At 41.2% G+C, this 12,181-nt stretch overlaps 1 protein-coding gene across 1 annotated transcript in view; it reads right to left on the bottom strand.

The window, feature by feature from the left end:
* PON3 (paraoxonase 3) overlaps positions 1–4,085 on the bottom strand; it is a 32,628-nt gene extending 28,543 nt beyond the window's left edge. Inside the window, exons 1-2 of the mRNA XM_024767062.1 lie at positions 4,005–4,085; positions 2,239–2,309 (exon numbers count right to left, since the gene is read on the bottom strand). Coding sequence (XP_024622830.1) covers positions 2,239–2,309; positions 4,005–4,078 — 145 coding nt within the window. The 5' untranslated portion in view covers positions 4,079–4,085. The remainder of the gene's footprint in view (positions 1–2,238; positions 2,310–4,004) is intronic.
* Between the last annotated feature and the right edge of the window lie 8,096 nt (positions 4,086–12,181).

The raw sequence follows: 12,181 nt of genomic DNA, 5'->3' as shown, positions 1-12,181 counted from the left end.
TAGGGTGGTTGTGAGGATGATGTAAACGTTTCCAAAGGACTCAGCAGAAAGCTCATAGACACTAGGCCTTTGATAAGGCAGTATTATTATTTTTAGATATATAGCAATATTGTCCTACTGACAAATGACCCATGATCATTCTCACTTGTTTAGTTCTACAAATACAAAATGTACACATGCCAACAGACATGAGAAGTGACATGACAGTTTTTTCTTCTGCTCTAGTTTTAACTTCTCAAGTCTGTTTGAATCATACAATCTGAGAGTTGGACTAGATATTAGAAATGATCTAGTCTAATTACCCCTCTAAATTACTTGGCAGGGCTCTTATCTTTTGAGAGATATATGTGTAGTCAATATGAATATTACTCCACAAGACAGTGAACAAATGATTAAATGTTATATTTCCTTATTTTTAAAATCAAATTAAATCTGACCCTGAGCCCACGTTCCACTAAACTGGAGGGAAATTCAACCTGAGTCTCTCTGCCAGGGTTGTGCAGGTACCATAGGTGGTGACTTTTAAAACGAAGCTGAATATTTGGGCAAGTCCATCTGGCCTTTATTCTACGCTAGTCACCACTGAATTACTCACTGCCAAGCCCATGTGGTCCCTTTAACTTAGACAATTTCGCCACTTCCACGTCCTGCGTGTGTACGCATATAACCTTTGCTTGGGCTGTGACACACGGTATAAAGGATCCAGCCTCCCTAAAGATACTTTCTAACCATTCCTTCCTAGGTCTTGATCTTCCCCCAGAATGGGGCAAAGGTCCCTGTTATTCAGAAAACCCACATATTCTTCTCCCATCTCCATCAGAATCCCTTGAAGGAGCTCAGGTTTTTAAAAACCAAACTCAGGAAGTAGTTTGTCATCAGTTCATTCTGCTTTCTAGCTGGCAGCACAGACCTCATCTAAGACCAGTGAGCACAAGGACCAGGCTAATGCTCTTCTTTTTTTAGAAGTTGAGAGGGAAAAAGGGCAGAAAACTAAAATCAAAAGGGCTCTTATTTTTTCTGATATATATGTATATCAGAAAAAATATATACATATATATATATATATATATAAGTAACATATCTTGGAGAGCTATATAATATATATATATATCTCTTATGTCACAATAAACTATGCTTTCATCCTGTCACATACTGAAATAAATCACAGTCCCTGACCCTAGGAGGTTTACAGTCTGATTGTGAGAGAAAGAAAAGAACACTGCTGGCTCTAAAATAAAGCATGTAGTAGGTGTCACAAGTGAATCAGAGTTTCAGAGTGCTGTGAGAGTTCAGAGGTATGAGAGGAGTTTCCAGCTGATTTCAGCCAGCAGAGATGAAGAAATCATTGGGGGTAATTTCATGAGCAAAGGTGAGAAAATGAAAGAACACATTGCCAGAACAGTGAACAGAATCTAGCTAGAATTTTGTTTTTCTAGTAGTATTGTCAGGGAGAGTGAAAGACTTGGAGCCAGAATAAGCAGTTGAGGCAGTAAGGAGTAAATGAGATCAGCTCTGTGTGGCGGCCCAGGAGAGGCCAACATATCTCACGTGAAACAGTGAGCGATGAGGGGACAACAAATGGTTGCTAAATTTTGAACTGAGTCTCTTTGACAATGCGGGTACCATGCTTAGGAGAAGTCTAGAAGAAGAGCTGGTTATAGGTGGGGGTATGAGGGAGGAAATGACAGAAAGGTAAAGTAGATTTCAGATGGGAAAAGAAGGCCTGCAGTTTGAGTGATTAGGGATCCAGCTATGGATTTTCAATTAATTAAAAAAAAAAAAACTCAGTCGGTTGTGAAGTTCTTGAGAATAAGGGCTAAGTCATATTCCTCTTAGTACTTGCAGATAAATTTTGAAGGAAGTGACACTTGAAGTTAGGAATATCATCAAGGAGAGGGGAGAAGAAAAAAAAGAAGTAAGATAAGCAACAGAAGAAGACAGAGAAGGAAGTGAAATTTCACAGAAGGGACAGGAGCACAGTTCAGTGAGGGACCAACCAAAGAGTAGTCAATAACATTTTTCAAATGACTGAGAGATGTCAGTAAGAAGGAGGACTGAGAAAAAGCCACAGGTTTTGACATTTAGGAGACGTCTTGGAGATGTGGGATGAGGTAGCTTGGGTAAAGCTGATGAGGCTGAAGGCTCAATAGGAGGGTTTAAGTAGTAGCAGCAAATTAAATTAGCTGGCAGCCTCTGTCAGGTGGATGGTACCAAGAAATTGTACTGTCACATACATACCAAGTCCCTCAATAAGGTGGCAGTTCTGGGGTTCTACTGGCTCCACTTCTCGATATGCATTAGTTCTTTCTCTGCAGAAGATAAAAACACTGGAGGTCAATGCACAACATCCAAAATCAATGTCTAAACATGGTCTTTAATCACCTTCATATTCATTAACTCTCTTTCTCATCATTTATGGATGATATCACAAATAAGTAAACATCTCCTTTTATTTATTTATATAATGTGGACATTATCTGGGTAATGTGCCTATATTACTTATTTAATAGTAAATAAATATTATTAATTTAAATGCACAAAATAATATTATTTAATGTGCTAAAGTATTGCCTATTATAAATCTGCACTTTGGTTCCCTTAACCCCCTATAGTTTTGCCTTTTGATCCCTGTGCCCCCTACTGCTTTCCCAAATTCAACAGGGTATTTTAATAGCTAAACCCTGTAACTTTTGCTTTAACTTTATTATTTTTAAATTTTTACGCTAATTTACTTTGCAAGTATTTAAATTCATTAAACTGACCACAATTACAGCTTTATAATTATTATTATATAATAATAATATATAATAATATAATTATTATAAAAATTATAATAATTATTATTTTTTTATGATTCTCTCACTTGGGTGCATTGGGAGCAAATGTAACAATAAACTCTTTCAAGCTGAACTAGGAAGTATTATCAAAAGGCATTAGGCTCGGGAATTCCCTTGTGGCGCAGTGGTTAAGAATCCGCCTGCCAATGCAGGGCACATGGGTTCAAGCCCTGGTCAGGGAAGGTCCCACACGCCGCAGAGCAACTAAGCCCCTGCACCACAACTACTGAGCCTGCGCTCTAGAGCCCGTGAGCCACAACTACTGAGGCTGCGTGCCATAACTACTGAAGCTGGCGTGCCTAGAGCCCGTTGCTCTGCAACAAGAGAAGCCACCTTAAGGAGAAGCCTGCACACAGCAACCAACAGTAGTCCCCGCTCTCCGCAACTAGACAAAGCCCGCGCAGCAGCGCGAAGACCCAACACAGCCAAAAATAAATAAATTAATTAATTAAGAGGCAAAAAAAAAAGGCATTAGGCTCCTCAGCAGATTCTAGACGTGAACCTCTGAGGAGACGACCAGTTTCTACTTAGAGAAATAAATAAAAACAACCCAAAGACAATTGAAGGCAAGTAGAGGCTAATAGATTCACCCAGAAATGCACATCATCACCTAACGTTTCTTCTTACCAGCCCAGTATTAACTTTTCCTGAGATATTTCTGGGATGGCTATCACCAGGAGATCTTCCACCTCAAAAGGTCAGATACCTACAAAATGCCAGGTTCCCCCTGCAGGTTTTGGCTCATTTCCCTGCTGTCCACCTAGCTCTTTTAATCCGGGATGAGTTGGTAACCCAGTACTCCTCAGTGTGGAACTTGCCTTGGGCAACCTCTGAGTCGGCCAAAAAACATCCAGCTTATAGCCTGGCTCCCTACCCCAAGTTCAGCGCTTCCAAAAGAGTTAGTTTGTTCAGGAGCTGAATGCTAAGGGCAACCTAGGAAAGGGGCGGGTGCGGGACGGCATTTCTGCCCCACCATTTTAGGAAAGGCAAGAAGTCAGCTCACTCTATGTGCGCTTCTCAAGGGACAGTTTGCTAGGTGGGATTGAGGAATGGGGTCCCAAACTGCTCATTCTTACCGCTATAGGAAGGCGGCACCGGGCAGCCCTTAACCTAACTAGGAAGAAGAGAATAGGAGCCGAGGATGTTCCCATCAAGATGCTAACTCACCTAAGCGTCATTAACCTCTCCCCGATTAGGGCCAGGCCGGCGCCCAGCAGGGTAAGCGCCACCAGCTTCCCCATGGTCTTGGGGCGCGACACGCGAGCGCAGGCGCTGGGGAGGCGCTGCGGGCTGGCGCCTGCCCCGCCCCTGGTGGTGCCCACCCCGCCCGTCGTTTCCTCCCGGGCTGGTGCGCTGCCCGGGCGTTGGGCTAAGGTCATGTTGTCCCGCCCCGCCCCGCCCCGCCGCGCCGCCCCTAAAGGTTCAAGGCCATCTTTATCCGCGTGAATCAAAGCTACCTTTATGCTCGAGGTTCAAGGAAACATTTACTCGCGGGATTCTTTTATCCTTCAAGGCTCAAAATACAGAGACGGGAGCCGTAGCCCTGGGTTAAGGTCTGGTGTTCTCTTGGCAGCTTCGGCAAGATCCCACCGGTTGCTGGGACGATAGAGGAGGCGATTTGCTGCCCAAAGCTGCGGAGTTCTACCTCATCTCCTCGTGTGGCCTGAAGTGGAAACTGGAGGGGCGGGGGAGCGCGGGGAGCTAGAGTTCAGAGCTCGAAACTTTGCGTTTGTGGAAGGCAAGGAGTAATATGAGACGGTGAATTGATCCCTCGACACAGGGAACAGTGATAAACGGAAGGATGACGACCAGGTTGGAGGGAGAGGGGCGGAAGGTGAGGAAGACTTGAGTTTGGGCAGAGCAAAGTAGCATCTTCAAGCATGATCTGTTTTTATTTACCAACAGAAAGAAATAGTACTAGATCTGTTGAGTTTAACTGAGTAAACGTGTTTGAGAGAATACAGGACTGGCGATATTAAGGAAAGAAAAGGAGGTTTCTGACCTGTGGGGTACATGAATGTAATCTGAATACATAATTACTGTAGGAATAAAGCCTTCCATTTATGCAGCACCCACTATGTGCCTTGGACTGTGCTTAGAACTTTGCCTACTTTTGATTCTCGGTACTTCTCTGAGGTAGGTAACATCCCAATTTTATAGGTGAGAAAACCAAGGCACAGGGTAGCTGTGTAATTTGCCCTAGGTCACACAGCTGGAGAGTGGCAGTCAGGCAGTCTGGCTCCAGACCCTGTGCCCTTCCTTAACTGTGCTGTGGAAGAAGGGCTACTAGAGGAACACTGTAACATCTGGAGTTGTATTGGTAAGATCGTTATTTCTAAGATTAATTTTAAAAGAGTTCAAGCAGAGGAGGAATTGAATGCTGTTTTCATGAGGACATAGGAGGAGAGATATGAAGAAGAGAGGAGTGCTCCCAAAGCTGAGGGGCCAGGAGGCGTGGTGCAGGCGTGCGTCCAGAGTTTAAGGCTCAGGCTACCTGGGTTATATCCAGCTTGGATAAGGTGCTCAACTTTCCTGCCCTGCAGATTCCTATTTTGTAAAAGAATGTCTGCCGCATACGTGGCTTAAAATCAGATGTTATGATGAGAGCAAAGTGCTCACCACTGTGCTTGGTACATTGTAAGAAGCCAATAAGCATTAACCATCATTTAAATCTGAACCTCCTCCACCTGAGAGTGTAGGTTAATTGTAGGGAGAGACCCCCATCGCATTGATCACTGGGTCTTCCAGTGCCAGCCACAGGACTTTGCACTTAATAGTTAACCTCTAAAAATTGATTAGATGGGTGGATGCAAGATATGGACTTGGGAGAAGTAAATATTGGGAGAATAAAAAGAAAGGATGATGAAATAGTAGTAATTGTTCCTATGTACTAAGCATTTTGCATGCTTTATCATATTACTTCTTATTATCCTCATTTTACAGATAAGGAAAGTGAGGCTTAGAGAAGTTACGTGATAACTTATGTAAGGTTACATAACTAAGAAGTGTCAGAAATTCCATTTGGATTGAGACCTACTGACCCTAGAGTACTTGTTCCTATTTCGCCGCGTTTGTTGCTCCCAGCATAGCATGAAGAAGAGGGTAAGAAAAGAGATATATTCTTGGGCAATTGATTGCAGGTGCTGTGTCATCTATAATTTGTTTTAAATTTCTTCACGTTAGGCAGAGGAGTGTGTGTGTGTGTGTGTGTGTGTGTGTGTGTGTGTGTGTGTGTATTGACTTTAAACCTTAAACGTGGATAGTTATCATCTGAATACCATAATCAGTGATTCAGACCCCTAACCTGGTTAGTTAGCATTAAAGAAGTCCAAACTTTGGACATCACCATATCATGTGTCACCATCAAAATCTGCACCTGGAGAGTTCACTCATTAGCTCAAGAGATATTAGAGATAATTATTCAAGGTAAAGCTAGTTTTGTCCAAAATATGTGGATTAGCAAGACATATTGTATCAATCTAAGCAGCTCCAGCTCTGCCTAGAGTAAGAACAAGAACAAGGAAGCCAGCATACTCAAACCAGTGAAGTGGGTTCTTGGCTGTCTTAGTCCATTCAGGCTGCTATAACAAAAAACCTATAAACTGAGTGGTTTAGAAACAAGAAACATTTATTTCTCACATTCTGGAGGCTGGGCAGTCCAAGATCAAGTTGCCAGCAGATTCAGTATCAAGTGAGAAACTGCTTCCTAGACTGCTGTCTTTTTGCTGTGTCTTAACATAGTGAAAGAAACAAGGGAGTTCTGTAGGGTCTCTTAAAAGGGCACTAGTGGACTTTCCTGGTGGCGCAGTGGTTGAGAATCTGCCTGCCAGTGCAGGGGACACGGGTTTGAACCCTGGTCTGGGAGGATCCCACATGCCACGGAGCAACTAGGCCCGTGAGCCACAGCTACTGAGCCTGCACGTCTGGAGCCTGTGCTCCGCAACGGGAGAGGCCACGATAGTGAGAGGCCCGCGCACCGCGATGAAGAGTGGCCCCCACTCTCTGCAACTAGAGAAAGCCCTCACACAGAAACGAAGACCCAACACAGCCAAAAATAATAAATAAATAAATAAATAAATTTTTAAAAAGGCACTAGTGCCGCTCATGAGCGTTCCACCCTCATAAGCTAATCACCTCCGAAGGTCCCACCTCCTAATACCATCACCTTGGAGGTTAGGATTTCAACATATGAATCTGGGGTGGGACAAAATGTTCAGACCATAGCACCAGCTCTAGAACACTGTTGTATGCTGTGTCCACACTACTGACCAAGGAAGATTCTGCTTTCTGATCTGAAGTGAGCTGAATCCTCCCTTCAGAACTTAGTCTCAGACTGAAACTTTCTGTCATGTGCTTATTGAAATACACGGGACAGAGCTGGGACTTCACTGACTTTACAGAACAACGGATCACAGGATGATTTTCATGCCTCTTGGTAATGAACATTTGTGTGAGACAGATTTGAGTTTGAGCTTTGTGTTTATTGAAACATACTGCCTGGCAGTGAGATTGTGGGGAAAGGGACCCATAGCCCCTCATCCATATCTAATCTTTGAAGGCTAATCTTTGAGTGTAATGGTCACTCAAACCCTGTCAAGAGGCCAAATTGGCTTGGTGCAGAGACCACTGAGTACATCAGTGTCATAAAAAGGGACTTACTGTCATTGAAAGAGCAGGACAAACGAATTCAAAAGTCCTGAGGTCAAGTCCCAGTTCTGTGTGGAAGTGACTCTTTAGTCTTTAGAAATCACCTATTCCCTCTGGGCCTTTCTTTCGTATACAGTGGGGCTCCTCAAAGAGCTAATAGGACCGAATGGAAGCATGTATGTCTAAACAATAAGTGCAGTACATAAATCTAGTTAATCCAACACCATGGATAATCAAAGTACCATTCAGGGGGATGCAGAATGTACATACATATCATCCTATGGTGGAAACATGAGAGGAATTCTCTGTTTTGCATGTGTATGATATGCATAGAAACAGTCTATGACACAAACTGAAGAGTCGATACATGAGATTGGGGTCATGGAGATTGGGGAGGTCAGTGATCGTGGAAGGAGACTTTGCTTTTGTTTTGTAAGGCTTATGATGTCTGAACATTTTAAACCATGTATTTTCATCGTGTTTGTTATCATACAATTTTTAATTTAAAAAGATCATTCATATTAGTGAATCTTGACCAGGAGTGATGGAGAGAGCAACAAATCACAAAAGAGAATGTGGTTATATCTCAATAAAGCTGTTTCAGAAAAAAGAGAATATGGATTTTAGAACATTTGGAAAAAAAGAAATGTGCAGAACGGTGTGTAGTCTGCTATCTTTTGTGAAGTAAAGGGGAAGAACAAGAATATGTATTTGTATCTGCCTGTATTTATATTTGAAAGATACACTTCATTTTGTAGTAATCCAACTTACTTTACATACAGGCGGTATGTAAACCCATTAGAATGAAAGGGAGAGAGGAAAGAGGAAAGCACCCAATTTTGGCCCTCAAGAACCATTACATTTCTATTTGGATGAGGTACAGGAAACAGCAAAGGAGTCAAAAAAGGGATAATGAGGGAAGAAAGAGAAGAATAGTATTGCAAAAGCCAAGGCAGAAGCGTGTTTCAAGAAGGAAGGAAGAGGAAAAAATGCCAAATGCTGCTGAGAACTCAAGTGAGAGGAGAGCAGAGAGAGATGTAATTGGATTCGGCAACACAAAGATCTCTGATGATCTTGATGAGAGCAGTTTCTGTGTGGCAAGAACAGAAGCCAGACCGTAGTTGGTTGAGAAGTGAATGGGTAATGAGTAAGAGGAGACAGTGTGTATCTCGAATAATTTACTTATCATGGCTGTATTAATTATGTGTTATGATGCACTAAACTATCCCCAAACAAAGTAGCTTAAAATACATTATCTCAGCATTGTTGTAGGTCGGAAACTGGAAGCAGCTTAGTGAAGTACTTCTGGCTCATGGTCACTCGTGAGGTTGCAGTCATCTGAAGGCATTTCCAACATGACTCACTTGCGTGGCTGTTGGCAGGATTTAGTTCCTTGCCACGTGGACCTTGCCACAGGGCTGCCTGAGAAATGTCCTGACAATAAGGCAGCTGGCTTTCCCCAGTGAGTGAGTGACCTGAGTCAGGGAGCAAGGAGGAAGCCTCTGCCTTTTATGACCGAGTCACATGTCACTTCTGCCTTATTCTGTTTATTAGAAGTCAGCCACTAAATCCAACCTACTCTTAAGGAGCAGTGCATTAGGCTCCTCTTTTGGGGAGGAATTCTCAACCACTGCACCACCAGGGAAGCCCCTGTGGACATATTTTAAGCCCCCACAGTGGAGTTCAGAGAAATGATGTGGTGGTTAGAAATGTAGGGTCAAGGGAGTGTTGTTTTTAAAGCGGGAGATGCAATTAGTATGTCTTTGTGCTGATGAAATCAGTAGGGAAAGATGAAGATGAATCAGTAGGGAAAGAGTTTGATGAAGCAGAAGAGAGAAGGGATAATAGAAAAAATGAAATCCTAAGGACAGCTGGAGGACACCTTCTCCACTTTAACAGTAGAGATAGGAGGAGATGGATGTAGCTATAGAGAGAGGTGCAGATTTGATGGGGAAATATGAGGGGACTCATGTCTGGTTGCTTCCATTTTCTCAATGAATTATAAGGCAAGGCCTTCAAGCCGAAGTGTGAGTAGATGAGGGATGGTGGGAAGTTTGAGGAAAAGGAGGAGGTATAAAATTATTAACTTAAAAGGAGAAAAGCTAATCTGCTAAAGAAATTGAGGATTGCTTGACATTTTGAGTACCGAATATGAGCTTTGACATTCATGCAAGAGAAAGCATTCAGCTGTTTTGTGATTTTCCCAAATAACATATAGCTGCTCAGGTGCATATGTGAAGTAAAGGAATGGTTTGAGTTTTGCCCCACAAGACATTAGAAGAGAAGTACAAAGGAGTTGAGAGTATATTCAAGGAAGTGATTAAAGGATGGGAGCTAGATTGGACAAGGAGAGATGTTATGCAGAGTGGGGACAGTTGGAAGGGGAGAAAGTTCTGAGGCAGGCCTTGTCAATGGATTTGAGGTTGGAACAATTTCAAAGATTTTAGAACAATAGCGCTACCCGAGCAGATGACTTGGAAATGCAGGAGGCGGTTGTTGGAGAGTCTGAGACTTGAAATAAAGGTTTTACAGTGAGAAAGTTTCTGATACAGAATATGGCCATGGGAGTGGATAGCTGAGGTAGTGGAAGAAAAGGGTATTGGGAGTGAAGAATCAAGGCACTAAGAAGGTATGAGTTGGAGGATTTATCCATGTAGAGTTTTAAATCACTGGGAAAGAAAATGGGATAGAGACTTTCTGTTTTATTAGATCATTGTACTAATTTCCTACAAAATAAATATTATCCTGATTTTGGAGATAGAAATTAAGGTAGAAATCTGTAAAAAGGTAAGGAATGGCTCTCTATAAACTGAAAATAATTTCCAGAAAAAAAGAGAGAGAATGTAGAAGAGGGAGAAGGGGAGTTCAATAACAGAGAATTTTTTAAGAAATAGAATACTGCCTATCGATATTAATGCTAGAAATAGTAGAAGTAAAATCACCATTTGCAACTCCAATATAATAATAATTGGGCAAGAATCATTAATGGGTGCTAAAACCAAACAGATGAAAAGTTTTAGGGAGCAGAATATTCGATTGGATCTATAAAAAGAAAGGACAAATTAACCCTGTTGATCTGGTGGTCACCAGCTTAATCAGTTACTCAGATTTAGCATCACAAAGAGTGGAACAACCTGTGTTTATATTCTGATGCAATGCAATGTGAAGTACATGTCACTTATTCGTATTCTTGTCAAAATTGTTTAACCTGAATCTAATCAAGCCTCAAGTAACTTCTAATTTACAGGAAAGTGCTACTGAATTAAGGACTCCAGGAAGAAATAAATTCAGAATGTAGGGTATTCCAGAAGATATCTTGCTTGCACTGAAAAAAAGCTGAGGGAGTAAGGAAAACTACAGGTGGCCAGAGAAAGGAGGATGTGGGTGGTGTGCTGGTAGGTGCTGTTAATTCTTCATTGTTTTGCCAAGTAAATATTCATCAGCCTAGATAAGCTGTGTCTCCGAGAGAGCATTCAAACTGAGCAAATCTGGTCCAGAAAAAGGATCAGCCTTAGATTAGTTGTCAATAATAATTAATCCATACACAAAATGAGAAAAAGAAATAGTGTAGCTTATATTTAATTTTCCTTGCTCCCCGTATTAGGCATCCATGTTCACATTCAGCTGTTGTAAAAGAGCTGAGGTTTTGTTTAAAAAAAAAAAAAAGATACTTATTGTCACTTAACAGGATCTCAGATTTAAAAGAATTAAAATATACACACACACCCCCACCTGAGACCTAAATCCACCTAGTGGTGGCCTATCCCAATTACAGTTTCAGCCCTTTCGAATGATTTGACCTCTTAATAACCAACCAAATTGTTACTCAGTGTATGATCCCAGTAAGATCACCATAAATAGGTGCACGATATACTTATGAATCCCTCATGGCCCATAGAGGCCAAAAACCAGAGTTTATTTTTTTTAACTTTTTTTAAATTCTAAGATAAATAATACATGTGCCTATTAAATTTTATTTACTTTTGTCCAAATAAAATTTATAATAAATACAATGGAAAAAAGTCCATCTTATGCCTACTGTATTCCGGTACTTTTCGTGAATGTAGCTTTTTCGATAGGCATTGCTTATAGTCTAAAATCTAAAACATATGCTTCTTGGTTTTGGATCCCTAATGAATAATATTTAATATTGCTTTATTCACCTGTGACTTAATGTTTTCTCCATGAATAATGCAAACAGAGAAAATGATTATTTTAGCATGAAATACGTCCAATATACATTAGTATCAGACTATTTAAAAATGTAAATAAGAACATAGGCCAAATGGACAGGGGCCAAGATTAAGAATACTTATGCAATTTACATTTAAGTCTTTACATGATCCATCGAAAAGCAGAACTCAAGTTGATAACTATAAAAACAGAAGAAACTATATGTTAGGAAGAAGAGTAAATAACGAGATCCTCATTAGTTCCATGGCAGAAGCATCATGCAGCGGATAATGGTACAGCCTCTGACATCAGAAATAGATTGAGAGCCACCCCTTACCAGGTGTGACCTGGAACATCTGTGAAATGTTAACAGTGATATAATATCAATACATACTCCCTCAGGCTGTAATTAGGATTAAATGAGATAATGAATGTACCACTTTTAATGCATTGTCTTTCACTTTATAAGTAACTGACAAATATTTTGATTATAATGATGCTAAAGATGGGGGAGAGTATGAAAA

Source organism: Neophocaena asiaeorientalis, unplaced genomic scaffold (genome assembly GCF_003031525.2).
Source record: "Neophocaena asiaeorientalis asiaeorientalis breed wild unplaced genomic scaffold, Neophocaena_asiaeorientalis_V1.1 scaffold70, whole genome shotgun sequence".
NCBI lineage: Eukaryota > Metazoa > Chordata > Mammalia > Artiodactyla > Phocoenidae > Neophocaena > Neophocaena asiaeorientalis.
The sequence above is the reverse complement of the archived record's forward strand: the minus strand, read 5'-3'. Positions and strand labels throughout refer to the sequence as shown.